This window comes from Clinocottus analis, unplaced genomic scaffold (genome assembly GCF_023055335.1).
Source record: "Clinocottus analis isolate CAN_PGR_092001 unplaced genomic scaffold, fCliAna1.0.p SCAF_12, whole genome shotgun sequence".
NCBI lineage: Eukaryota > Metazoa > Chordata > Actinopteri > Perciformes > Cottidae > Clinocottus > Clinocottus analis.
The window spans coordinates 2973568-3001249 of record NW_027175843.1 but is presented as its reverse complement, the minus strand read 5'-3'; the positions used below and the strand labels follow the sequence as shown (position 1 = coordinate 3001249).

The window sequence follows — 27682 nt, the reverse complement described above, 5'->3', positions numbered from 1 at the left end:
TTACAGATGCAAACAAACTGCATTTTACAGGTTTGTCATCAGGTGAGTATACATCAGGGGATTGTTGTCGTCAAAACAATGCAAAACTCCATGAAGCACAGTTGTCAACGTCACCTTCAATGACCATTCTGCACATGTGAAATCATAATGGTGCCAATCTCACTGGGAATCCAAACCAACCTGCAGCTCAGAGTGCACTTAGTATGGCAGAAAGAGGACGTAAACAAGAAGGCATTGAATAGTTGCGCCTTTAGCAATCCAATGGAATGGCCATGTTACTCTGTTTCTGCTAAGCTTGTTGTAAAGTCACTTGCTGTGCTTTTTAAGGATTAAACCATGCTTAATGCAGCTTTTATGGAAATCCTGGCTTTAATTGGTTGTAAAAATCGTATGTGTTCCTAAATGAACAAACATGTCACAACACTGAATAAAACCTTATGTCAAAGAGAGTGTTTCACTGAATAAAAAAAGAATACACACAAAGGATTAGTATTTAATTCATAACCCATGAGATCAACCAAATATAACAATGAAGACCGAAATTAGGAAACTAATCCTGGTAAGGAACTAATCCTTTGGTATGCAGTGCAATTAAAGAAAAATGAATGGCATTTCTGCAGTATCCAAAAGACACTATCAACTGTAATTCTGTGCTCGTATATCACTGCGAAAAACCTTCCTTATAATAGTGGATCAAGTTGCACACAAATTGGATTTATAGGTACCCCTCTCAGGTCCGCCCCCGCTTTGCGGCGATTAAGATTATTTAAGTGAGCTCTCCATCACAACTACGTATGAAGAACTACATTTTAAGAAAGAAAAATATATCTACATGAATGTAAAGATCGCAACAACATGGATTCGATCTCTGCAGAGCAAAACCGTACACGTTGTGGCGGGAAGATCCTCATTGTTTTTTGGGTAGAACATTACTGGTTTTCAACTCTTCCTGTGTTCTCAGTGTTCACAATGTTTATAAGTGTCTTTTCACAGTACAATCGTCACTGTATATTCGTCCCAAAAGTACAATAGCTTTTATCAAATTGCGTCAGTGGTGTCTGGCCGTAGCCTTGTGAAAAAGCATCGCTAAATATGTTTAGACGTGTTTTAATACCCGACCGGTTGTGTTCTACAGGTTGAGGCACCATCTTTCAGTGTGTTACGTGCAAACACGGAGCTAGCAGTAGCAAGCTAACGGTAGTTGGATGGATACAGGGTGTCTGTGAGACTGAACAGGGCGTAATCAAATATTGTCACTATCCCCGTCAACTTTCTTTCAGTGAACTTAGTACGACTAGTAGCCACTCCAGCATAACCCCACCATATAATAATTACCTCATACCCCAGAGGGTTGAATAATGGTTGAACTTCACACACTATTCCATATGTTAGAACTCCAAGATCGCCAGACGCCTTTACTCAAACCAAAGATGTTAAATTAAAAAGAGGTTCAAAAATAACACAGCTAGTCCTTAGATTTGGGTGGGTGGTCTACCCTGCTACCATGGTGGTATAAGGCGACTAAATGTGGTGAACTCAGAACATTGACATGGCAGGACTTTTTTTTCGGGGCAAAAAACTGTTTTCCTTTTCATCTTGCGTGTTTCAACATCTAGCGGCCAGACGGGACAGAGTGGCAGCACCACGCCTTTTATTATCTTTAATAATACCCACGATTCCACTTTTTCCTCTTGTGTAAACACTGGGAGGATGTTTTGTTAAGTATACACTCACTGGCTCTGTCTTGGCTATGGCTTACGCAGCTCCACACATACTCAGACACACCAGTTCCTGCCATAACAAGAGCACATGGCTGTTTGGAGCAGTCTAGCAGTCTTGTATCGTCAGACAACAAAGGACAATGACCCTTATGGCTCTTTTACCAGGTCAACCAGCTCACCAAATAACATAGTTTCACTGGACTCGGATGACAGATACCAACTACTGGGGGTCAAAAGTCATAGTTGGATTTGAATCGCTTGGTGCCCATCTAATTTTTGCTTTTTAGAGCGTTGCCCTTTTAAGTGAGTATCAGCCTGCTGGTTATGTATGGAAGTCAATCAATAACAAAACTATTCATTGTGCACAACATTAGTTTCAATAAAGTTGAGAGTCACCATGGACGGATTCAAAATAGCCCAAAATAAGGTTTGTGTAAGACCCTGTTTAAAAATCTGCTCTCGTTTTGCTCAAGCTAATTCAGCGGACTGAGGTCTTGAGAATGTCAAAGTGCTTGCCAATACGTGTTGGCCAACCGTCTTTAACAAGACATAGACACGTCCAGCTATTAAGGTCACAATTAAAATCTTCTTACCAGATGATACTCAGGTCAATTACGTTGGCCTGTTCTGCTTTCAGCTGGAGTTAACATCAAAGGAATATAAAGAGCCAAAACACAGAGCATGACTTCTAAGATGGAGTGAAGAGGAAGCCTTACTGCCAGCTAACAGGGCTGCAGCTATAATACACAGAGTTCATGTCCTCTGTATTTTGCTCCTGGAATTTGGAATTGTAGTTCCAGTTTGATACTTAATCAGGATTCACATCTACATTTTGTCGCAAATCCGATATACTGTATCTGCCTTCACAAAAGGTGCACTGTTGCAAGCTGTATGCATTCAATCGGGACATACTACTATCAGAAAATACATAATGTACTGGTTTTAAACATTTAAATTAAGTGGTTTTTAAAGTAACAATGTGGAGTTTTTCACCACTAGTAGCGCTGTGGAGCAAATATGTTACATATATTGTTTAAAATGAATACAAACATTACAAAATAGGGTAACAATAAAACTGTAGATTATTTAAATAGAAGGTAGAATTTATTTTTTACACATCCTTTAAAATCATTTTGGTTGGCTAACTACTAAGTCTTAGTATTAAAAATCACTTAAATCTACCACATAATAACTCTTGTATGCTCAACCGTCAATGTCTTTTTGGTCGCTCGATAGCTTTGACGTTAATGGACCTCCGTACATGGGAATCAGCTTTGCTTAATCTGACAAGGAAAAGTCATGTGCCTGAAAAAAACAGGCAGCCCAACATTTACATTCAATAACGTCATGAACACAGCAGGGCCAAGTATAATAGAGTATAATGGAGATAACGTATTAGTTTATTTGCTGATTCTAGTCTGTTTAAACCCTGCAATATAAACACGTGGTTAAAAAGGTCCATTACGCCTATTTTAAATGACACTCCTATAGAGTCCTAAAGCACATTCTGTCACTCATTAACATGGGGTTCTGCAGAATTAAATACAGACGACAGCAGGTGTTTGCTTCACATCAAAGTGCAGCTTCAAGTGTTGGCCTAAAGCCAGCAATGAGGGATTCATTCACAACATAATTCTATGTCACTTTGCTGAAGTAAACACAACAATCTCTTCACTTTGTATTCATTTTCTCTATTGTATAACACAAAAAGCCTGAACTGTAAGCTCTATGTTTTGGATTGCCTTGACCGCTTTATGTACACACAAGAGACAACAAACTAAAGGCTTGGAAGCAATATTTACAGATCGAAGGTCAGTTTCCCCTGAGACAGAATTCTTGCATGGCTCATAATGTAGAACATGGTTATGTGAAATGAAATCTACTAATGTGGTCAGCATACAAAAACTATACTACACTTCTAACCCTGAACATTTCTTTTTAGAGGTACTCTCAGAATGACATTTTGCTTCACTTTTAAGCACTTTGGATTTTTTTTAGTTGATTGTATTCATGCAGAAGTATTCATTATTATCAGGTGAAAACAAGAAAACATGTTTTTGTTTTCTATTTTGCCATATTTAATAGTTATTTACAGAAACCTCTTCAGCTGCCACATGGTGTCTTTTTCCTGATTCCACCCAAAATGTCTTCACCCATTGAAGCTGATACAGAGAGTTGAACACACAGAAATATGAAAGGGGCAAAGATTAAAGCTAGAAGGACCGTGCAAACTATTTTAATATGTGCAAAGACAAAATATGAATTTATAGTGACAGTGTGCCGTAACTTTCTTCTACTTCCCATCAAGCACCTTCAACGTCCATAGAAAGCTCCTAAATGAAGTATTTGGAGTGGAAAGTGTGTGAGAGCCTAACTCACTGGTCTTTTTCAGCCCAAATCCCTTCTTCATAAATAAGACCGTCACAAAAATATGTGCTCGACTTGTTAAGTCTCTTATGAAAAATGATTTTATTTCTATGTACAGTAGCTCTGACAACTGGTGTTTCTGTAAGGTCTCTGATTACGTGTCACGACTGAATGGTTATTTAAACGTCTATAGTGGGCTCGCAATATAGGAGGTGAAAACTAAATCTCAAAAGAAGTCTGAACACAGATGGTACATTGTAATTCCAAGCTCACAGTCTTACTGTACAATGCATCATTCATACGTCCTGCCAACACTCAACTGTTCCCCAGCGTTTTCAGTGCTTGTGTGTTTGCTTAGTGCCTATGCTTTTCCAGCCAAGTGTGTTACTATATTATTCATGACATCCTTGAAAAATGCACCACGGTGTGGAAATATTGCAGAGAAGATGAAAGAAAAATGGCTGAATATGTCCACCTACACAATGTTCTTTTCTTAAATTGTATAATAACTCTTATAGCAATTTGAGCTATTGCGAGTACAAACGTCTGGCATGGCATTAAATCCAAAGGTCACAAAATAAATAGATACATCAGAGTAGAAAAATAAGTTGAGACCATGTTTCGCTATTTACTTCACAATAACAGGGTCAGTGGACTGCTATGTTGGGCATTAAACACCTAACAAAGTACAGAAACATCCCTTAAAGAAGCTTGCACAGTCTCTGTAGAGACTTTGGCTTCAAGGGGAGACTACATTTAGAGAAGAGGCTTTGTGCCAGGAGCTCAGTTGGCAGCGACAAAAGTGAACTTTTGCCCAGTCAAAGTGCTCATTACTAAAAGTCTGTACAGAAAGGGAAAGGACTACTTAACTCCTTGTTTGCACATCATTGCAACCTATAGGCAATGGCAGTAGTATAAAGGGGAAAAGGCAGCTAAACTACGCAGGCAGTGGAATTCAGGGCTTTGACAATTTGTTTGAGTTCATCATTATGCATTTTGATGAACATCCGCTTCCTGGAGGAAAATGAAATGAAAGCAAATCTACTCCGTTTTTCCCGCTTTCAGGACAAAAATAAGTCTAAATGATCCAGCCAGCTGTAGCCCTAAAGGTCACCATCATCATTGCACTCATGCCCAGAACCTGCGGAGTAATTAAAGGGATAGACAGGATAAAAAAAGTCCAATAAAGTGTTCATGTAAGTTGATGTCTTTGCTAGATTTGCACCGTCCACTTCAGGTAGGGTGCTCAGACTTCACAGCACCACCACCACCACCACCATCACCACCACCACCACAGAGTTCGAACATCATGTGTGCTCTTTTGGAAAAACTGGAATAAACAAAGGTAAGAAGGGAACATCCAGCTATAGCTTTTGTATATTTTACAAACACCATTACTGTCGCTCCTCTCGCTTTGTAACTACTCAGAGACTCTGAGGTTTCCGGAGAGGCTTGCTCTGATTGGTTAGAACTGGAGGGTGGAAAAATTCATACTGGCAGGGTCCAATTTTTAATTTACACAAGCATGTGGATCTCATTGTACTCGTCTCGTCCATCTTCATCGAAGTTGGGAGAATCCTCGTCGCAATCCAGCTGTGAAAAAGATAAATTATCTTCAATAATTTGTATTCAAGGATTGCTCAAAGGCCAAAATCATGCAATTTAGGATGCTTTGAAACCTAACCCTTTTGGTATCTTCCTATTTAGCAAACAGATTGTGTCTCGATATCGTAATCTAACTCTCAGCAAGAAAGCCCAAGTATTTCTCAAATGCCATTCTAGTCCATTGATAGAGAAAGTTTCAGCTTTTCATGTTCATGGCTCTTTGTTTGTAAAAAGTCAGCGTGAAAAATGAAGTGGACGATAACAAAAGAACAAACTAAAGAATAAAAAGAAAGCATATACTGTGCACCGTAAAAAGTCTGGTGAGAAGCCGCTCTTATCTCCGGTGGGTGTCCCCACTGTAGCAAGCTAGCGCTGCTGCTAGCTCCCCGCTGCTGCTGCTGCTGCTACTGCCCGCGTCCCCGCTGCCCAAGTCGAGCGTCGAGCCGGGGCTGGTCCCGCTACCTTCGGTTCTTATTACTTGTGAGCAGTGCTACTTTAATCCTGTAATTTCCCCACTGAGGGACTATTAAAGGATTATCTTATCTTAGTTGTCTGGGAGCAAGTGGAGAGCTAGCAGCAGCGCTAAGTAGTAGCGGTTTGTAACCGACTTTTACGGTACAATCTGGTTCACATAGAGGTGACGGATCTGGGATCACGGCGGTCTAATTGTGCTACTTTTCAAGTTGTATATTATTTCCAAGGACCTGAAGTTTGATTCGCCAGTGCCTTGGGTTCATGGGACCTTTGAATGAACACAACGCCAATGGTGGTCAAGTAAAGGACAAAACTGTTGATTTTAGCTCCTGAAAAAGTCTATATTTTGGAAATGGAAGGCTTTAATCTGACAGTGTTGACATGTATGGGTTTAGGGGATTTAACCAAGAAAACATGGAGCCCGACTTCAGGTTGGACCGTGAATCATTTTGTGGTTCAAAAAGAAATATTTGCACATTATCTGAAAATATTTGTATGAGAAAACTGTCCACGATCACAGAGGAGAAAATCATTCGTAGTTTCTTTGTTTGATACCTTTAAGAGATGTTAAAAAAAACAGGCCAACGTCCATACACTTTGCTGTAAAATAAGTATTCTGAGGCAATGTGGGATCAGATTATTGTGGCAAAGATTCAGATATTCCTGAGGGCGTCTCTGCCACACAACCTACCGCCTGGAGCTCACGTTCCTCGAAAATCCTGGAGAGGATGAGGCGGCGAAGCGGCACCGTCATGATGAGGACGAAGGGGAACGCCAGGGAGGCCTCCGTAGACTTCACTACCCACAAGGCCACGATGCACGCCAGCTGGATGATGGTGAACATGTTCATACGCCATGTCTTCACCTGAAGGAACACACATGCAGTGGTTAAGAGACCACGGTACAGACGCACACAGAGACACACTCATAGACACATCAAGAGGCACGTTTGACACACTGAATCCAAAACTATTCCATGGCACAAAGAAAATATGACATCTTTTTGGCTCCATCTAGTGGAAGATCCTGTTTCTAATGATTTATCTGAAATATGAACTTTCTGTAAACTCGTCCTGTCCTTTTGCTGTTTTGTGTCAAAAACTTGGTTTCAATCCGATATCAAGGCAAATATGGATCGACAACCATCATTTTGATGCCAATACTGTTAACAATTATGCGGGGGTGGGCCATGTGTCATTTGCAGGCTTTTCTGAGTACATTTGGATTGCAACAGACATAACACAGACGTTCCTGATCATGTGGGAGTGATCGAACGTTTCTTCGAAATTGATTCTAGTAATTTTATGTCATCCTTCCATTTTCTTCTCATTGTGATGAGTAAGCTAGTTCACGACTACAGTGCTTTTGTTGTTGTTTTGTGTTGGTTTCATTTTTTGATGAACGGAAATTATTATGAGATTTCCAAGCCCTGTAAACCCTAGAAATAACATCTACCTTAGTGGAGGTATTGTCGGCTGTTTGCGGGATTGTTTCCCACCGCAAAGTACTGAACAAAGTACTCTTAAGTTTATTCGAAGTTCATATGAGGCTGCAGCCCGTAGAGATAGAGAAATGAAATGGGCACATTTTTGTATTATTAAATTCCCTCGTTGATTTACTCTGGAAATGGATGTGGAAATACAAAGTATGCATTTCATAACCAAAATATGTATTATATTATCCTCAAATAAACATTTAAATGTTTTTTTTCCACAGAGAAGGGACTGCATTTACATATATTGCTTCACTTCCATTAAGAATATTGTAATTCTCTCTATAGAGAGGAGGCATGATTACAGCAAGTGTTGATGGTCACATCGGGGTCTAACTGTTGTTTTAACTGTGTGCCTGTCCTTTTTTATTACCTGTATGTGTACAATGGGTACCTGGGCCCATTGTACACATTGGGCCACCAAATACTCCTAGTTGTGGTCAATGTGTCTCTTTGTTGTTGCTTTGTGTTTATTGTGTGTCTTCGTAGTTGCTTTGTCGTCATTGTGTCTATTGCGGACGTGTTAAGTATCTTTGTAGTTGCTTTGTGTCTCTTTGAGATCATTTTGTAGTCCTGTTGACTCTCTTTGGAATCGTTTTGTGTCTCTTAAAAGTCACTTTGTTCTATTTCAGTCTATTTGACATTTTGCAGGTGAAGGACCGTGACACTTTAGGCCCCTGGGCGTTATGTAAAGACCTTATCCAGGTTTCTGATCCTTCTCTTCTCTGTGTGTGGGTGCGTCCTAATATACAGTTACATAACAGTTAGTGAGTAAAACACAAAAATACTGCGATAGACAAAACAATGAGGATCAACACAGTGAAAATGATGTGACCGTCTGACATCAGTGGACAAAATTAATATATTCTTTCATTCCTGATGATCAGATGGAGAAGTTGAATCCAGCAGTGTGATGAATGCAGCCAGAAACCCAACTGTGTTTATTCTCAACTGTTGAGGTAACTCTGTTTGGAGTCAAAAAAGCAGCAACATTTTCCTTTCTCCATGCATCATAGGTGAAATCCCTCCTCTGCTTTTAACTCCCTGTTGGTTAGAGGAATGGAAGATTTGCTGGATGTATGGGGGTCCAAGTGTGGCCTTGCTGTAAAAAACAACCTGGATGCTTGCCATGTATAACGTATAAAGGGTTCTGAATGATAAAGTCTCTCCATCAAACCAAGCTCGAAAACCCAAAACTGCAGAAAAATGTTTGCCTCTACTCGGCTGCCGATCCCACTCTGCCGAGTTTGGCTTCTCCATCTCACCACTAATAATAGAAGACTTGACAGCGCTTGACAACACTCGCATTGCGTGTGTTACCTTGGTGACGTAGATGTGGTCAGGGTGATGCTTGGCGGGCGTCACCATGAGTGTGATGCGTTCGTACAGCTGGATGCCTGTCAGGGAGGTGACCCCCATGTACAGGAAGATGCCAAAGAGCACAGCCAGAGGGATGAGGCGGAGCACGTCTGTCATCACTATGGACATGCCTGATGGGGAGAAATGGGTTCAAGGTTTATTTTTATTTATTTTTTGAATGGCAGTCTTACTGTTATTAAGACTCAAGTGAAAAATTGTTTGCGACTGTGGAGATAATTATTCCTTCAACAAGAGAACAGCCCTCATGACAAACATGCTGTCAATGCCGTTGATCCGAAACACATTCACTGTTAAGCTGACGTGGTTGAAACACTCTTTGGGCTAATCCAAAACGTCTTATTTCAAATCTCAAGCAGCATTTCAATCAAACAAGGGCTCAACAATCATGGTGAGTCATTGTGGTGGCATACCCAAACTGGATCAAACTAATACTTAAGGACTACTTTGGGAACCCTACCTTCGTTGAAATAAGATATCCTGCTGGCAAAATACTACTAGTCAGTGGATGAAAACAACGTTGCAATGTCAGACCGTCCATTTTGAGCTTAACAATTTTCATTTGGAAAAGTTACAGTTTCAGGTTCATTTTGAGGACAATTTGTAAACAGATTGTAAAACCATTGCGAGCTCTTGCAACGGCTGATTCATACTCGGTGAATGTCTAGGCAGAAGTGGCACTGTGTCTTTTTCAGCTTATGTTTTCTTTCAAGACAAATAATTGCCCGGAAATTCCAGCGCTGTAATAATGCGGTTAAAAAAAAACAACCACAGCCAGAAAATAAAACAAAATCATTTCTCTGCAAGTGGTCAGTAGTTCAGATTCCTCCAGCTCCATCCAGTCGCACTTGGTTGTGTGTGGTTGGGATTTGTTTATTGCCACTTTTAATGAGAGAACTATTTTGTGGAATGAAAGTCTTTTTAAGATTAAGTTTAACTGTTTCCAATACAAAATTCGATACGGTACTCAAGAGGCGTATTCCACCAACCAATTGGCCATTTTCTAAACCCCCAACCCCTTCGGTTACCATTGCTTTGCCTTTGAAGCTTTTTGTTACAGCATGGCATGTTTGAAGTTAACAGTGATATATTCTCAGTGTTGAAACAACGCTTCTCCCGTTACACACAAAAGAGCAAACAAAAGCCGGCTTCTGCTTTCGAGCTGACAACTGGGGAGTTTGGCTGAAATCGCAACTGTTGCTGGCAGAGTTTTCCAACCGTAGCCGGTGTAAACTAATGCTAACGCTGAAACTCTGTAAGTTAGTTGAAAAACTCTGTTTTTCTCAGGGCGACTAGAGCTTTGAGGATCGGTGGTTCGAGCCCCAGGGCCGCTAGTTCATGTCGATGTGTCCTTGAGCAAGACACTTACGCCTCATTGCTCCTGGTTGCTGTGTCTCCGGTGTGTAGAGCAAAAATGGAAGTCGCTTTGGATAAAAGCGTCAGCTAAATGTAATGTTTAATTGTTTGTGTTTCCAGCCAATTCCTATTGAAACAAGAACCCTGTGAAAGAATCCTAACTGTGTACCTAATGGCTGGAGCATATATATAGCACTACATATAGCACTATATGCACTTTAAACATGCTTTTAGTTCACAAATAGTGAACATACACTCCAGCCCCTTGAGACCAAAGGGGCTGGAGTGTATGTTGTATTAAAACAACAAACACAATCCTGACAAAAAAAAACACACACCTGCCACATCAGCTTCCCACATTCCCTCTCTTCCCTTTCCTCTTACCAACAAGAACAGCCACCAGCATCCCGGTCAGCCTCTGTTCCTTAACCTCCTGGATCATGGGCTTTTCGCCGGGCGCCGTGGCTTTGCTCATGACGGTGAGGGCGTTGACGTGAGTGACGGAGCGCACGGTGGCCGCGGTGAGCCACGGCAGGCCAAAGAGAGGACAGATGGAACCCAGAATGACAATGAGCAGAAGATCCAGGTGGAAGCCTGAGCCTTTAACCAGGCGACGCTCTTTCTTACTGACAATCAACCTGATAGATCGGAGGAAACGTTTAACAGATTATAAATGTGTAAAAAAAAAAAAAGAGTATACCTTACCCTTAAACATTACTACTGTAGATAATCATACTGTACGTACGAAGTGATCTGTGTTTCCATGAAAATGAGGATGAAGACAAGAATGGCAGGTACAACAGATGCCCCCATCATCCAGGTAGGAAAAGGTTTCTTATCGCCAAAGGGACTGATGAGCCAGCCTCTCTTGTCAGGGGAGGTGACTGAGAAGCCTGACGGCACATTGAGTTTCTACGGTTAAGGTGAAAAAAAGAGAAAGCCACGATTTGTTAGAACTGTAATGAAGAGGCACTTCAACTCTTGCTGTGACTGAAGTCATTTGCATTAAAGTTACCTGTGTGTAAGTGTCAGTAATGGAGTAATCCACCAACACGGAAACTAAAATTGAGATGGGGATGCCAAAGTCACCAATGATTCTTCTGGCCTAAGGATATTGAGAAACCCATCAATCAAATCCAGCACACATCTTATCACATATACATTGGATGCATGCAGTAAACACATTCTTTAAGTTCTTTCATGGAAAAGTTCCATTTTCCACTTATCCTCAAAGAGTAATGTTTTGACAAAGTAGTGTGCATCAATTCAATACATACTGCATGCAACAGTGCATACTTAGTAAGGTAAGTTGCAGTATGTACTTGTTATGTGTGTATGTACTCTTAGTGTAAAACAAAAAGATTTTGGGTTTGGAACGCAGTCTGAATTCAATATGAATTTATACGACAGATTGTCTTTAAAGGCCCACGAGAAGTCAGACACCATTCGTTAGGGTTTGGTTACCTTGCCACCTAAGAAACGACTGTTTCGGAATTTCCTGAGGAAGAAAGCAACAAAGAAAGTGCCTATCATGAGGACAAGAGACAGAAGAGCAGTGTTGGGCTGTTTGTAGACGTGGTCATCAACTTTGTGATGCGCGGCAGCCGGGTATAAGTCACTGTTGTAAATCGCCATCAGTGGATGTTCCTTAAACACCTAAAAACAAGAAGATAGTCGTATCTGATTGCTTGTAGTGGATAGTTGCAGATATGACAAGTGAAGGATTCAACCTAAGTCTTAGATGCTACGAACTAATAAGTGTTGTACCATTAATCATAACTCATTGTGGGGGAATATGCATATAAAAGTATCTTTTATTGTCCAAATTCTCATAGAGCGCATTGTGCAGTCCGAGTACCTTGAAGAGCTTAGAGAAAGTCTCATAGATGAAGATGAGGGAGATGAGGAAAGCAAAAATCTCCTGGGTAAATGGTGAGATGTAGCGAACAAGGAAGCTGCCCTCTGCTGCCACAATCACCAGGACAATGAAGATGAGCCAGAAACCGATCCACACGCGACCAGTTAGGTACTCAATGCCTTGAGCCTGACAGAACTGAGTGAAGGAGAAAGACATATTAATCGCATGTTCAGGGGGAATTATGGAATTTAAAAAAAAAAAGATGTTTTCCGCACCTTGTAATAGGCTTCTTCAAACACCAGTAAAGGTCCCGAGAAGCCGATGATGAGGAGAGGCTGACCACCAAGCAGCGAGAATATCACTCCAAGAGTTGCCGTTGACACGATGAGCTCAGTCACTCCCATCATGCCTTCTGTTTTTTCTCCTGTGTGCGAAAACAGGCAAAAATAAGACACCAATCAGAGCTCAGGTAACAAAGTGACATTGAATCTAAATATTCTTTTTTTTCTCCGTCGTCTCAGTTTACCCAGCAGGCCTCCGAAGGTAATAGTGGGCGACAGCGCAGCAAAATAGATGAAGATGACGGCGGCGACGCACTGCATGTCCACGGCGTCTTTCAGGTCGCTGACGTAATGTGGGTAGCGGCGGCGGATGTCGTGGATCAGGCCTCCGAAAGGGATCCCAGAGCGCTTCAATGGGTCCACCTCCTGGTCTCCCTCCTCCTCCTCCTCTGGACTCACCTCTAGGGGATTTGTTACAGCCGCCATTACAGAAAGAAACTGCTACTGATCACAGTCACAATAATTGAATTGAATACTGTCCCGCAATCTTAAAAAACGCAACAAATATAGCAATAATATGTAGCAATCCGCAGTTGGAAAAAGTCCAGCCTGTTTGTGTGAAATGTCATGAAAACTACAACGGCCAGCTGTTTTAGGAGATTACCGAGAACTTCAATGAAATGTATTTTTGACCTGTTTTTTGCATCGAACGATTTCTCTCTTTCAGTGGATTAAAGCATTGTTGGATTAAGTCTGTTCTTAAGGTTTCTAGACAATAAGAAATACTAGTCAATGAATTTCAAGCTCTTTGAACTGAATCATCATTTAGAAACATGAGAAGTCCAACCAATCCCTTGAGTTTTGTTCAGCGAGGTCATGGGATGTATTATCAAATTTGGAAAAGACACAAAACAGATTTTCTCAGTTTTTTCTGTTGCTTTGATTTGTAAGGACTGGTTTGCACACAATTTAGAAGAAATCTGACTTTAGGGATTGATCTGTGTTGGCATAGAAGGACAAAGCCTGTAGAAACAGAGGTGCCTCCTGGGTTGGAAGAGAGTACCTTTGTTGTTCAGCTCTATCCCACATGAGGAGTGATGCCTCTTGAGTTCTCTTTCCTTCCTCTTGCGCAGCATCTGCTTCTGGAAGTCGGCCACCGTCTTCAGGAGGTCTTTGCCCTCCACGTCTGAGGGTGGAATGACGATGCTGCAGTCCAAGAATTCATTGATACCGTTCAGGAGGTCCTGTCTGTCATCAGCAAAATAGGCCACCTCGTGGAAGTTCTGCAACAACACACAATGCAGTGTCATCACCAGAATGAACTTAATGTAACAAGAAGAGATCCAGACTTCTGTTTCGTGAATTATTTCGGGGGGATACATTTTCAATAATTTCCCCATTCTCGTCTCATCTATCTAATAGTGAGGCCATTTTCTGGGCGGTCCTCTTTGCAAGATCTTTTAACTGTTAAAACACAAAAATATTAGACGTCCACCAAAGCACTGAATAACAACACCAAGAAACATTTGCCCTGGATGACCATATTCACCTTTTTATTGTTGAATGTTTCTTTTATTTTAAATTGCATTTATTCATTTTCTGTTGACTAAATACTCAAGGTAATTTGTCACTATCTCGGATACGTCAATGATAAGCAGCAACACTGATTCAAATCCTGCAGTGCGCCATAATACAGCAGCAATAGTCCTAGTGGTAACTGAGAATATATCATGCATTTGGCCCGTAGGACATACTTGAGAAAATGGGTTAATTTGGTGGAAAGTTTTGCAGCCAGGGCTCGAGGTTTAAAACCTGATATAGTAGAATACAAGATTTTGTGCTGTAATGGTCGTGGGATCAAGACGCCTGGTTTTAATGGGTCGCAATGGCAACATTTTTTGTCCTTAAGGGTCTGAGTGTCTGTAGTTTGGCTAGACAGTTTATTACAGACTTATTATAGGAGCTGAGGTTGAACTTCTAAAATGTGAAAATACCAAACAACCTTTTCACACCTCGAAAAGGTTTCAAAACTCACACCTTTTGCCGAAATTCATTCCATATGCATCAACACAGCCAAAATGATTGGACATTCTTAAATTAAAAAAGCTCAAAGTGCCCCTAGAGATGCGAGAGGAAGGGGTTGATTCAAATGTCACATCTTTCAAGTTTCACATCTACCTTGTCAGACATGAGAGTGGAGAAGGAGCGTCCAATCTCGTGATAGTCTACGTTGGACTGACTTGGACCAAGCAGGACGAAAATGAAGCGAACAGGGACGGGGACCTCCAGCACGGACTCCAGAAGGACCGCCTCATTCAGCCTGACAAACGCCATGGCCGGCTGCTCCAGGAAGTCAACAGAGCCTGAAAGGAAACGGCATAAACCGTGTCTAGTTAAATGTAATAATAATACTTTTTCTTCTCTTTTTTTTAATCTGTGATTTGGCTTCGGCTAAAAGAACATTTAACCCAAAGCCTTTTCTCAAATATCTCAACATAAGTGACTCAAAATGAACCTCCTCTTCACTGACATCTATTTGTTGTGCTAATTTGCTGTTCAGGAAAAACAAGGCGTCCTGCAGGTTTACAGCAAAAGCCTTTGAGGTCCTTTGGGAGGCAAAAAGAAAAGCAGCTGCAGAAGGGTTGACTTTACATTAACAGCAGTATATCACTAAACTAAACTTTCAAAATGGCATGATTATGGTGTCGTATTTAATTATTTTATTTGAGTATTTGAAATTCAGGCTCCTAGGGAATTTGGCACTTAGCAGATGCATCTCTTAAGCAGTTTCTAAAAATGTACGGAAAGAAAATACATAATTCCTTTAACTAATCTACTTAGTCAAAACTCTTGGAGCTTACCAACTAAAACAATGACAGCTTCGGCATCTTTGGGAATCTTGGCGAGGAGTTTCATCGATCTGGCTGCAGCTGGATGGCTCTCAGGAGGCAGTGGGTGGAGAGATTTCTTGGAGGAATAGAACAAAGATTATCCACACTGTTGCGCGTGATGTGACACCATAGCATAGCTCGGGACCAATAATGTGAACTTATTGTGGGAACGGCAATGTATGTGAGCACAATAATATTCTAATGGCCCAGCAGAATTCACTTTAAACCGCCCAACTGGATGACTGCTTCTTTATGTTTGAAGAAAATGTTTTTAATAGGCTGTTTAAAATTCGCCAAGATTTTAAGCCATTGGGAACACTACGTTTTCACAGTTAATGCATCAAGAAGCTTTAACTAGAAGCACCTGTAAGCTGACTAAGAACATAATTCAACACATGTGGCTCAGAGAGGCTTGCTCCTTCTGACTTCAAGCACCACCTTTATGACTTCTGACCTTGTGGAAGGGCGTTTCAAAGAAACAATGCGAGAGCCACAGGCCTCACATCAAGACTTTAGTGTAATCACGCTTAACTCTATGCTTACTGCTGATTCTTAGAACTTAATACAAACCATAAACTAGTACAAGACATGGCTTTTTTTTTATCTCCGTCCATTTAGATAGCTGAGTACAATTATCCCCGTGGATTTCTGTCCAAACTAGTTAATCGCTTACTTTAGCGCCGGTAAAGCGTACGTACGCTCTGTGCTCACGGACAAAAGGAGTAAAGGACAAGTATTGCTGTAGAGTGAATTACAATCCAACGCCATACAGAAAATGCCAAGGAAACGTACAAACAGGCTGACAAACACGTCTTGTTTGGGATCGTACACCGGCCCTTTGCCATCCTGGCCATCCTCCTGCTCTTCAGTCACCAGTGGCAGAATGGTCTCCACGTTGTTGTGGTTGAAGCTGCCATGAAGACTGCTGGATGAGTGGTGGCGGTGAAAGCGATGTTTCAGATCACTCGGGTGGCTGTAAAAGAAAAAAAATACATTTAAAAAACTAAACACGATCAAGGGCTAAATGCCAACATCAGCGTGTAAATATGCTAACGGTGAAAATGTTGGCAATGTTTACCGGCGTTACCATCTTAGCTTTAGTGTGTTAGCATGCTAACCTTTGCTCATCGCCACAAACCTCAAAGTGCCGCTATTAGTTTGATCAACCAATGCAAACACCAATAAAATGTTAATCTGACGATGGTGCTGGATGAACTCTCAGGCGATCACCAAAGCGGTTGAGATGTAACCTCTTGGAACCGTGAAGATCTGCAGCACATTGTTGACACGCGATTGAGGAGGGGCATCATCACAACCTTGTTCCTAAAAGTTCTATCTTATCAGTATGTTTGAATAAGTCTCATCAAATTGCCGATGTCATGGATTTAGGAGCATTGATTAGCAGAAATGACAAGTAATATTCACAACTATATATTTTCATCCAATTTAATCACCTAAAACTAATAAAAAATGTTTTTTTCGTTAGCTTAGATTAAGTGCTACAAACCTACATAGGGAACAGGTCTTTTTCACAGAGTGTGCCATGTTTTATCGGCATGTTTCTACAGTAGCCTCGAACAGAAAGAGCAAGGACTGGCTCTAATGAGGACCTTTGGATTTTGTAAATTACCTGAAAGCCACAGTAGTTCTCCAACACGCTGAGGAAGTAAAGGGTGAATGGCACTAAATTATACACACTTGTCTTTTAGCACAAAGGTCCACTCAAGCTTTAAAACCCATTTAATGGCCTCAACACATAAAAGAAGTATAATGACTTTCCATGTATTTCTATCAGCTGGTAAATATGATGAAATATGATTATTTTTCCAAGCTACTGCTCCCAAATTCAAATGCTCTTTATATTGCTCCCAAGAATCAGGACCCTCAACATGAATGTGTATCTACTTGTTATCTCTCTGGCCTGAGGATAGTTGGACTAGGATTAAAATGTGATAATATATGTTCTTGTAAACAAATGAAACAAATCATTATCATAAAGTACTTTGAATAAGAGGGCTGTAGGATCATTTCTGGCAATGACAACCACAGCTGTGATTCTTTTTAACCTAATCTACATCCCGTTCATTCGACATGCTTAAGAGTTTTACCTCATGCCGTTGCAATGCAGCTCATAAATATACAAAAGTCACCCGCAAAATCCAAATCCAAACCACCTTTCAATTTGAGCTAATTAGAACGCTCTCATGAGAAAATCAGAGTTGACGCGGGAATTCTTCAAAAAGAGAAATTTGCATCAGAACGTTAATAAAATAGCCAGAGACTAATCTGTGTAGCACGTTTCTCTGTCTCTTACAGAGAAGTATTTAGTGTGTCAAACCAGCCAGGATTTTAAACACTGCTTCATGCTCAGGCCATTGGTGACATCACCTCATTAGGTCCACATGGTCCAATAAGAAAGCGCCCAGATTGGACAAAGGAACGAGGTGTGACACTAAAGTGAATTGTACTCGCGTAGTTTCCAGAGAATCTTTAAAGTGGTCTGAGTAAGCGATGAGCTACATTTCAGCAGCATTTCAATGTGTTTCTTTCCACGTCATAAATCTGGTATCTCAGACTGGCGATGAGTCTAATGAGAGCGTTTTGTCTCCCCTGTGGAAGCAGCCAGGGACATGCTGTGACTTTATGTGGCATGGCTGTGAACGATGGAATAAACACACAATGTCTGCTGGACATCTTATTTTTTTGGGCGTCTGTCGTGTCACTTTATGTGTCTGTGAAAATCAGTGCTGTGCAGGTTTGGTTCGGTCAACACAATGTCAGTAATGTTGAATTATTTGCAATAATCTACTGGCCTAATCCAAACTTTTGAAAGGTCCGGCTGTACCATTCTGGTTTAACAGAGGGGCCGCCACACCAAGAACAGCGGACCAGTGGCTCACGAGAGCTGTATCCAGAGACACAAGGATGCTTAGAAAACTCAATCAGGTATGATTGAATGTTTATTCCTAACATTATACTTCCCTTTATGAATCTTCTTATTAACTGCACGGTTTTTAAATTGACCAAAATTAGGAACACGACTCTGGGTGGCATCACTATTAAAATGTAAAGCATTTGTCTCATGTGATAAGAAAACTGAAATGCATTTTGAGAATATGAATTTTGAATATGGCATATTTCTTTTTGCATATTGTAAATGATCTACCATCAGCTAAAGGCAAATAATAACCATTTTTTCCTTTTATCTGCATATCTCAGATGATTCTTGTAAATTAAATAAAAAATATATTTGCACTTTGCATTAAATGCAATTTGGATATTCATTCTTCCTCTTTGTAGTTATGAGTTGAAACCTGCCATTGTCATTATAGCCATTGTCATTATAGCCATTGTCATTATAGCCATTGTCATTATAATCATTGTCATTCCAGTCAATTTAATTATAGTTATTTTCTTTCTAGTCATTGTCGTTATAGCACATTTGTCCGTGGCTTTGCTTTTGAGACTACATGCATAAAGCACAAAAGACAGATATGCCAAAGTAGAAATAAATATCATTCGCTCAATGTGATCCAACTTTATCGACAAATATCATTTGGATTTATCTTCCGGGAAATATATCTACTACTTTTCAGGGCAACCAAGTTGTCGAGACATTTCACTTTAAAAAAAAGAAGAAGAACAAGATAGAGGATCTAGGGACCTTAAATGTCAGTTTAAAATGTAATCCCAATCTTTCCAATAGTAGCATGGTTGACCGACCGAGCGAAAGACACACTGATAAATCGTATGTTTCTAGTGGCCATTCATTGGATGCGGTGTAGCATTTAAAGTGATCTCTTAAATCAACAGGCATGGCCTACCTTTCCTCTGCTAATTTCTTTTGACAGCTGACATTTAGTTGACTTTTTTTGGGGCTGGTTATGTAACTTGGGGATCTACAATGCACTATGTGTAGCGCACTAGTTCATTGGCCACATGTGCAGGCGCCGATCAATAAACGGGGGACCATTTGAGAGAGCTCGCGGATGACGTGGACGACGTTTCACATCAAAGACGAACGCTTGTGTTTATTTGACCGGACGGGATGTGATGTAACTCGCCCCTCTGATGATTGTTAGCGCTTCAGAGAAAAAAAAATGGTCAGCTGAAGGAATTTGCGTGCTTTTCGAGTGAGCAAATCCTGGTCACTGAAGTCTTTTTGAATTGACACCTGGAAAAAAAAAAAAGGTCGTGGTGTCCTACGAGGAACACAACCTCTCCCAAAACACTTGTGCTGGTTTGACAACATCACACCCAATAATTTCCAACAACATCCTTTGAACTTGATACCAATGCTGATTGAGTGGGCGCGATGGGAGGGGAAAAAAAAGAAAAGAAAAGCGAGGTTATGCAGAAACCACAAAGCATCAAAGGCTAAAATAAAAACTGACCCTGTTGACGAGAAACAGTAAACCTCGGAATGAAGACACCCAACAAGCCTGATGTTTAGTCGGGCTCCTTTCATCTGAAATCCTGGGTTTTTCGCCCTGTCTCATTTCAAACCGAACATTTTTTGACACATACAATCAAGTTTGACTGAGAAAGCAAAGATAAAAAATAAAAAAAAAAGAGAAAGATCAAAGAGCCAGGAGAGCTCACACGATGAAAAATCTAATTTTTAATCTGAATGTATAGGCTTGAAGACCCAGTGCAGCTACAGTGCAGTCTTAACATGTGCAATTTAGTCATCCCCCGGGGAAGTACACCAGATGATGAGCCAAGTGTTAAATGTCACAATTTGGAAATTCCCTGTTCTGTTCCCCTGAGTTTGCCTTTTTTTTGTGTAACAACCTCAACTGCAGGATAATGATTAATGAGGAGGGTTAGGATTTTATTCCTATGCTGCCATAGCTTCAATCCCTGCTCAAAATGTAAACAAAGCTGCATCCACACTGCCGTACACTGGCAGGTTTGTTAATACATGGACGAAGAAACAACTAACTATTACATGGAATGCAATCAAGATCTGATGCCATGGTAACTAACACCACAAACCAGAAACAGACCTACAGATCAAACCTATAAAAACATATAAGAGAGGAAAGTCCTCATCAATCAACTATGAGTAAAAAATAATGTGTCCACATTAAAAGAAGTGCTTACAGGATAAGGCGGGATTGTATTATTTAATACTTTTTCACATGATATTAAGTAAATATTGTAAAATAAATCATAGATATATGCATTTTCTATTCTAGATTAAGCCTAAATAATAATTTAGAATTCCTTCCATAGCTGGGCACTGTGGTTTTTAGCCAAAGTAGCTCAAACAGCTGATAATAGAGCATTTCTTGAGAACTTTTTTTAGTGGCAGATTAATACACATTTAGTGCTCTCGTGAGTTTTTATGGACAACAATGGAGTTGTAAGGCTAAGAGGAAAAACATATATCGGATATGTATTGTTATTCAAATACATATATTTTTGGTTTTGGCCTAACAACCGAGCCCAGTTACCCATGTGAGATTACGTGTATATGGTTAAAACAAAAAAAATGACATATCATTTTTCCTCCATCACAACTTAACACAAATTGCATTATTTCTCTGGTTGCTGATTTTAGTGAAGTTTTTGTCAGTTACCAGTGTTAGCTTTGGTTTGCTGACCTGTGTTTGAGAAGCAGAGCCCGAAGAACACTGGGTCTGTCCTCAGCTCTAATCTGGTCAGAGATGATCATCGTCTCCACCACAAGATGGACGATGCCGGGCAGAGAGTTCTGCTCCAGGTCCAGAAGGATGGCGCCTGTAAGGAAGGGATGAACAGGAAGATGAGGAGAAAACTTGATTGTTTAAATAGTATCAACATCCAGCGTTTGGCTAAATTTCCTTGCAGGGAGAAATTGTTGCAAGTTTGCTTTGCTTTTTTTGGATGTCGTGACTATCTTGGAAATGGAAATAGGTGAAACCACAAGACTGGTGCTGTGACCATCTGCCTTGCTGTGTGCATGCAGGAGACGTTTTACCGTGTGTGATGGTGCGGCGAAGCTCCAGCAAGCTGCGGAAGGAGAGTGAAGCCACATGGGGTTTGCCCCAGCGGTCCGTCTCCTCCTCCACATCCTCCTCAAACTTGATCCAGCGAGCCCGTTCCTTCCAACGCATTTCATGGTCCTTGTCCACAATCAGCTCGTTCAGCTCCACAAACAACTGCAGATGAAGTGGAACAGATATATAAGCACTAAAAGCTGCGAAGATTACCACTCTCCTTTGTATCTGCTACAGTATAACTACAATAAGATTAGAAGGCTATAGCCTACAAAAAAAAAAACGCGCGCACACAGTCTACTTGTTCCTATCCTGGATAGTTTTTCAAGAAAAACACAACATTATACTGATAGGAAAATACATTCATAGACAGCTAATCCAATGACACAGCTGACACACAACTTTGTGGGGAGCAGCTAAGTGGTTTGGATCCAGTTAAGAGTGGTTTGGACTGAGAGGATAACCAAATGGTTTGGAAAGACATTCAGTCACATTTCAACTCCATATTCCTTTTTAGCAAAGTGTTCTCAGATCAAAGCAATATAATACTCATTTGTGCTTTTGTGAAATTTCCGCGGTCAGACTGAGGTGGAACACAAGGAGCACGTGTTTTATTCAAGTCTCATCAGGTCAATGAAGAGGAATTTGCTGAAACAAAGACTCCAAGAACCGTTTATCATTCATCATGAGTCACACTCATCAAGAAGCGCAAATCGAAATTTGTATATTTTTAATGGATCAAGTGACTGGAAGGGTTGAACGCATTAAGCATTATCATCCAGCTCTAAAATTTAAAACTGTTTAGCCTCCGTCAGCTTATTGTTTTGCTTTTATGGCCCACAACTTTTTTTGTGGGCAAAAATCCATCGAAAAAAACCCTAAAGCCACCGAAGATACGCATATATTACAATATTACATTAAAAAAAAGCTTAAAGAGACAGACATTTCCCCTGAAGAGCTGGGGGAAACCAAACCAGGGCCACAAGGATAGTAAATATTGGACTTACATGTGTTGGGGGGGGGGACAGAAACACCATTCCAAAGGAATGATGTGCAAATGTATGCTAACAAGTTCAAAATGATGACTTAATAAGGGGATACGATGTCAGTATGGTGCGTTTGTAGGTAATTCAACTGCTCCCAAGTGGTCAAGACACTAATGTTGCTTTAACGATGACGTTTTCAACAACGGAAACTTTTTAGTTCTGTATGTCCTGCATATTTGAAGTGTTCACCCGGCGGTCAATATGCAGATGAATGCATTTGGGCGTAAAAAGAGTGCTTGCAAACCTCATGTGTTTTCTTATCTGCTGCTCTCTTCTTCTTCTTCAGGCTGCTTAGTGGTATGGAACTGTTGCTGCCTCGGGTCATCAGACATCGCGATGACTTCTTCACCAGGTGGCGTCTCACCCCGGGGTTGTCCTCAAATCTGTGACCTGCACAGCCGCAAGAGTTTTAAGTCAAAATGTGCAAGCTCAAAGTTACTAAATCATGAGGATTTTTCTGGGAGACTATTTTAGAAACTGACCTAACTAGGTGCATCTGCAAGCAGCGGCTCGAGATGCTCTTTCTCCAGGACTGTGAATAAAAACAACATCCTTTCTAACTCAGAAAATGTGCTGGCGGCTGGAAAATCAGGAATCTAATTTGTCTGTCTGTTTAAGTTTCCAGTTGACAGAAGAACATCCAGTAACAGAAGGCAACAGCTCCATGGGTGAGAGAGAATCTACACTATGTATGCCATGGGAAACTGTTGTCGAAGAGCTGGTTTTGCCTCCAGACATTTGTCAGTTCAAAAAGAGTAATTTCATTTTCAATTTCCTTCAGCCACGAATCATATTTTATTGAATTTAGCATCATGAGGAGGTCTTTTTATTACAGTGGCTATCATTTGTCATGTAAGGGAGTGGGGAGCTTGTGAGGTCAGTTGTTTGGATAAAGGAACTGGGAAATAAAAAAAAGTCTTACCACCTAGAGTGTTTAAGGATGTCTTACATCATTAGAGAGTTGTGATTATTATTATGTGATTTGAGGCTCAGTTTGTGGTTTTATACAAACTGTAAAAGTTGGATTACAAGCCGCTACTACCTTGGTTTGGTGTCCCCGCTAACTCCCCACTGTAGCCAGTTAGCGCTGCTGCTAACTCCCCACTAGCGCTGCTGCTAGCTCTCCACCAGCGCTGCTGCTAGCTCTCTGCTAGCTCCCCGAAAACCACTGAAGGTAGCGAGACCAGCCCCGGCTTGACGCCTGACTTGGGCAGCGGGGAGCTAGCAGCAGCGCTAGCTTGTTACAGATACCCACCGAATTAAGAGCAGCTTGTAACCCAACTTTTACAGTTAATGTTTTTTTTAGACAAGAAAATTGCAAATCAGGTGTTTTTACTTTTCTACCAAATACCTTTCAAAGCATACCAGGAGTGTTTAGATTAATTATCTGTTTTCCAGGCAGCAAGTTTTATGGGTAGATAATTTATTAAGATATGTATGCTTAACTTAAACGATGGGGTTGGTGTATTTAAGGTCATGATAAGATCTGGGGGAGAGTTCAGAAATTGACATTTGCATTCAGTCTGGAACCACAGTCGACCACTCAGACTAGCCAACGGCTGAACATAATTCTTCACTCAATAAACACTGTCTTCTTTAATCTTTTACATGAGCTGCCGGAGGTAACCGCAGCGGAGGTGAGGGAGAGCGAGGCTGTGTGTGTGTGTGTGTGTGTGTGTGTTTGTGTGCTCATAAAACTGCTGTAATTGTTCCATTCTGCTGCGTCATGCCTTGCTCAGGGAAACAGAGCGAAATGGAAATCAAGACGAAGTTCGGCCGTATTTCATTTTGTGGAGTCTCACAGGGGAACAGCTCTAAAAGCTGTCCTTGTATGAACTGCTACAGCCGGTTTTCTCACCATAGGGCAGAGCACGGACAGCGCAAATAACCTCTGGGTGAAAAGGACATACTTCTGTTTCTCTTCCTCATCTGGAGCTGGTATAGTATCTGGGCTGAGGCCTTGGATCTTAAGTAGACCTTGCTTAAGATACCAATATGCACACCGTGTACAGGGGTGCGAGCATATTGTCATGATCCAACAATACCACACATCATTTTTAGATCCCTGAGGAGTTTCCAGGGATCAACTGTTTTCAACAATTTAGATCAGCAGACAAAATAAGTGTGATGCCCCCCAAAAAAGAAGAAAAAAAGTCTATTTCCAAATATATTAAGAGGCATGCTGGAACATTCACACTTAAATAAATGTTAATACAAATTAACCATATAAGATTACAAAGAAAGGAATAGGAGGGACTATCATAGACAGACAGCCACATGTCAAGTCTACTGAGAATTTACACACACTTCTTTCTTTAATATTTCTTATTTGATTGAAGTGTAGAACATTGTGGCACATTCATGACCTTTCATTATTATTTATTTTCCAGTGAGCTGGAAGAAAAACCCTTTGGCTTTTCTTTGAGAAAGGACTGAACATTGGCAACGTGAGCAGACTCATGACTGGTCTGCATTGTTCACTTGGGTCAATGATAAGACACACATGTTCTAGATAGTCAGCTGAACTATCTCTGTGTAACCAAGCATCTGAGTTTGATAACACTGATCTATGTGCATTTTAGAAATCAAGCAAATCCCTTGAATATCAAGAAAGTATAAAAACAATGTATTTGCTCGCCAGGTACCAATACTTATATTACAATATATTATATCTGTTTTTCTCTTTCTTTGTGCTCTTGGCCTGACTGAAATCAAATTGTTGCACAAATCTAATTTGCAATTTATTTCTAATTACATCATCTAAAATCTAGCTTGGAATGGGATGTGGCTATAAAAAAAAAGAAGAGATACCCTGTCTGACATTATGTCATGCACCGTTTCACTAATTCACCAACTTAGTACCCCTAACAACGGCGGATTTCACTCAAAGTACTACAGTTGTAACCATAGTGTGATCAATATGAGATCAATATTGGATATTGGAGTCTCAACCTGCGGAGCAGTAACCACTGTTTTTTTCTGTGTTTATCTTTCGAGGTCCTGCGATCTCATTGGCCCTCAGACTCACCTGAAAGCGCTTTAGATGACACACAGAGACGGTCAGTTTGAATACATGTACCTCATGGTGAGACCAAGATTCAGGTCAAAGTAGCTCATTGTTCTATTTCTATTTATTTTGATTAGGCATAGTGTGTCCTGATTGGGGGGTGGAGATTGGCTCCCACAACAGGTTGTGTGGGTGTGGGTAAAAACCCTGACTCGCACGTCACTAAATAGACTATGGAAGCTGCTTTTGAGTGAGGCATTTCACTCTCTTTTTATCTTCTTAAATTGCAAAATTGCATCATTGCCAAAAGCTAAAATAAATAAAAATGTTTAAAAAGGCTGCTGAAAATGGCCTATCTACATTTTGTGGTTATAAAATCTGGCCCAATTAAGTTTGTGATTGATTAGCCCTGCGCCAAGGTATTGCAGGCAGATCACCTTTTGCATGCTTTTGCGAGCTTCATCACAGGACAATGTGCTGTTTGTGCCATGTTCCAAACCCGGGTTAAAATTGTGGAACCACACATCGCTGGTCAATGAAATGTCTTTCCGCTCTAGCTATGGCTCAAATGGGTGCCACTGGATCAATAGGAAAGCAGGAAAGAGCAGCAGTGGACCACCGTGTCAATTCGCTCAATACTGTGGGCAACTTTGTTCTGTGTGTTGAATGAGCATTATACTGCTATTAATTGAGCAAGTGACATGCTACACAATCAATGGGAGAAAAGAGAGGCCCCGTCCATTGATCAGTCATATAAAAATAGAATCATTCATGAGAATTTGTAGTTACTATTGCGTCAGAACTTCCTTCAACAGAAGCTCGACGTAACTTTCACTGATGTCAAATGTCCATGACTTAAAGCTCCGCATTGACTGGACGGAAATGAAATGTCCTACTACAAAAGTAAAAGGTTTATCTCTCTACACATGACTTACGGGTTGGCTCCACATCGGACCCCAGCTGAGTGTGGATTGACTCAAGCAAGTCATCGTCATCGAAATCCAAAACAAACTCTTCAAAGTCAAAGTCCCCTTCCACATTGGACATCGAGCCGAGGTGGTCCTGTAGGTTCAGCTTGGAGGTGCATAAGCCTTTCTGGACACTGTACCGACGGTCCGGTCCGCGGTGGTCAGTGACGGGCTTCTTATCAGGGGTCCCATGCCCCTGCTTCTCTGGTCCCTCAATGTCTGTCATCTCCACAGTCGGTACCTCCTCCTATCCTCCGATCTCCGAGTGGACACACTGCTCATCCAGGGCTTCCAACTCCTGAACGCCGTTGCTTGCCCTGATTCACTGTTAGATGAGCCTGGGTCTTTGCAGCGAACACTAGCCTACCTCTGTTGTATTGCCCTTGTGCAAAATAACCTGTGTAGTCTTTGAAAACCAGCTCCAGTATTAGATGTTTTTTAAAAGACTTTGGCCTTCGGCAGACATGACAAAGTCCAACTTATGAAGAGGAAGTTCTATGAAGCTAGAAGTCCAAATAATCACCCTTCAGTCCAGAGATACAAATCACAAGATCCTCAATTACACAAAAAGCTTTTAGTTTGCCTTAATCCAAACACAACGCTGTGTTGGAGCTACACCCTCAGGCTGAAGTCCCCTGTTGTATCCACAACCAGAGCAATGCATCAATGGTAGCAACATTCAACTTTGCTGCAGCTCCAACAGGAAGTATTGATAAGGGATGGTCTACTTTGTGAGAGCTGAATAGTAGTGCCGCCCTTTTTTAATGATGTCTCCAGCCCATTGATCCTGGTGGCTTTTGGAAATACCAACATAAAATGGATCCGAGCAGAAGAGGTGATGCCTTTCGTTTCCATCACTTTCCAACCATGTGATGTGCATGAGGGTCAAGTTTGAAAAAGGTGGTCTTCTCCACCCACCGGATGTCATTAAACGGAAAAAGTACCAAAAAGACACATGCAGAATTATATACTGAGAACCTACAAATACACCAAGTAGTCCAACTGTGAATATTAGAAAAGCAGCTAAGAATCAGCTCCAACAGGGGGTTGATTATCAGAGCAAGAAGCTGCACCATTCCCTGGGTATCTATGGAAACCTGTGCGTCCCCTGAGATGACGCAGGCCGACTTGTCTACAACAGGTGGCTCAGTGTGAGCTGACCAGGACCCTCTCTAGAATTTACTCGGTGTGTGTGTGTGTGTGCGCGCGTGTGTGTGTATGTACAGGTGTTAATAGGAAATCAGGAGGTTTGACT

General features: G+C 41.0%; 1 protein-coding gene across 1 annotated transcript in view; it reads right to left on the bottom strand.

Moving 5' to 3' along the window:
* Window positions 1–4163: 4163 nt before the first annotated feature.
* slc4a3 (solute carrier family 4 member 3) overlaps window positions 4164–27682 on the bottom strand; it is a 38182-nt gene continuing 14663 nt past the window's right edge. The window contains exons 6-22 of the mRNA XM_068572962.1: window positions 22697–22842; window positions 21388–21568; window positions 21032–21167; window positions 16215–16395; window positions 15393–15498; window positions 14710–14894; window positions 13595–13814; window positions 12777–12992; window positions 12526–12674; window positions 12251–12445; window positions 11857–12048; window positions 11408–11497; window positions 11138–11304; window positions 10777–11030; window positions 8980–9149; window positions 6859–7032; window positions 4164–5681 (exon numbers count right to left, since the gene is read on the bottom strand). Coding sequence (XP_068429063.1) covers window positions 5604–5681; window positions 6859–7032; window positions 8980–9149; window positions 10777–11030; window positions 11138–11304; window positions 11408–11497; window positions 11857–12048; window positions 12251–12445; window positions 12526–12674; window positions 12777–12992; window positions 13595–13814; window positions 14710–14894; window positions 15393–15498; window positions 16215–16395; window positions 21032–21167; window positions 21388–21568; window positions 22697–22842 — 2840 coding nt within the window. The 3' untranslated portion in view covers window positions 4164–5603. The remainder of the gene's footprint in view (window positions 5682–6858; window positions 7033–8979; window positions 9150–10776; window positions 11031–11137; window positions 11305–11407; window positions 11498–11856; window positions 12049–12250; window positions 12446–12525; window positions 12675–12776; window positions 12993–13594; window positions 13815–14709; window positions 14895–15392; window positions 15499–16214; window positions 16396–21031; window positions 21168–21387; window positions 21569–22696; window positions 22843–27682) is intronic.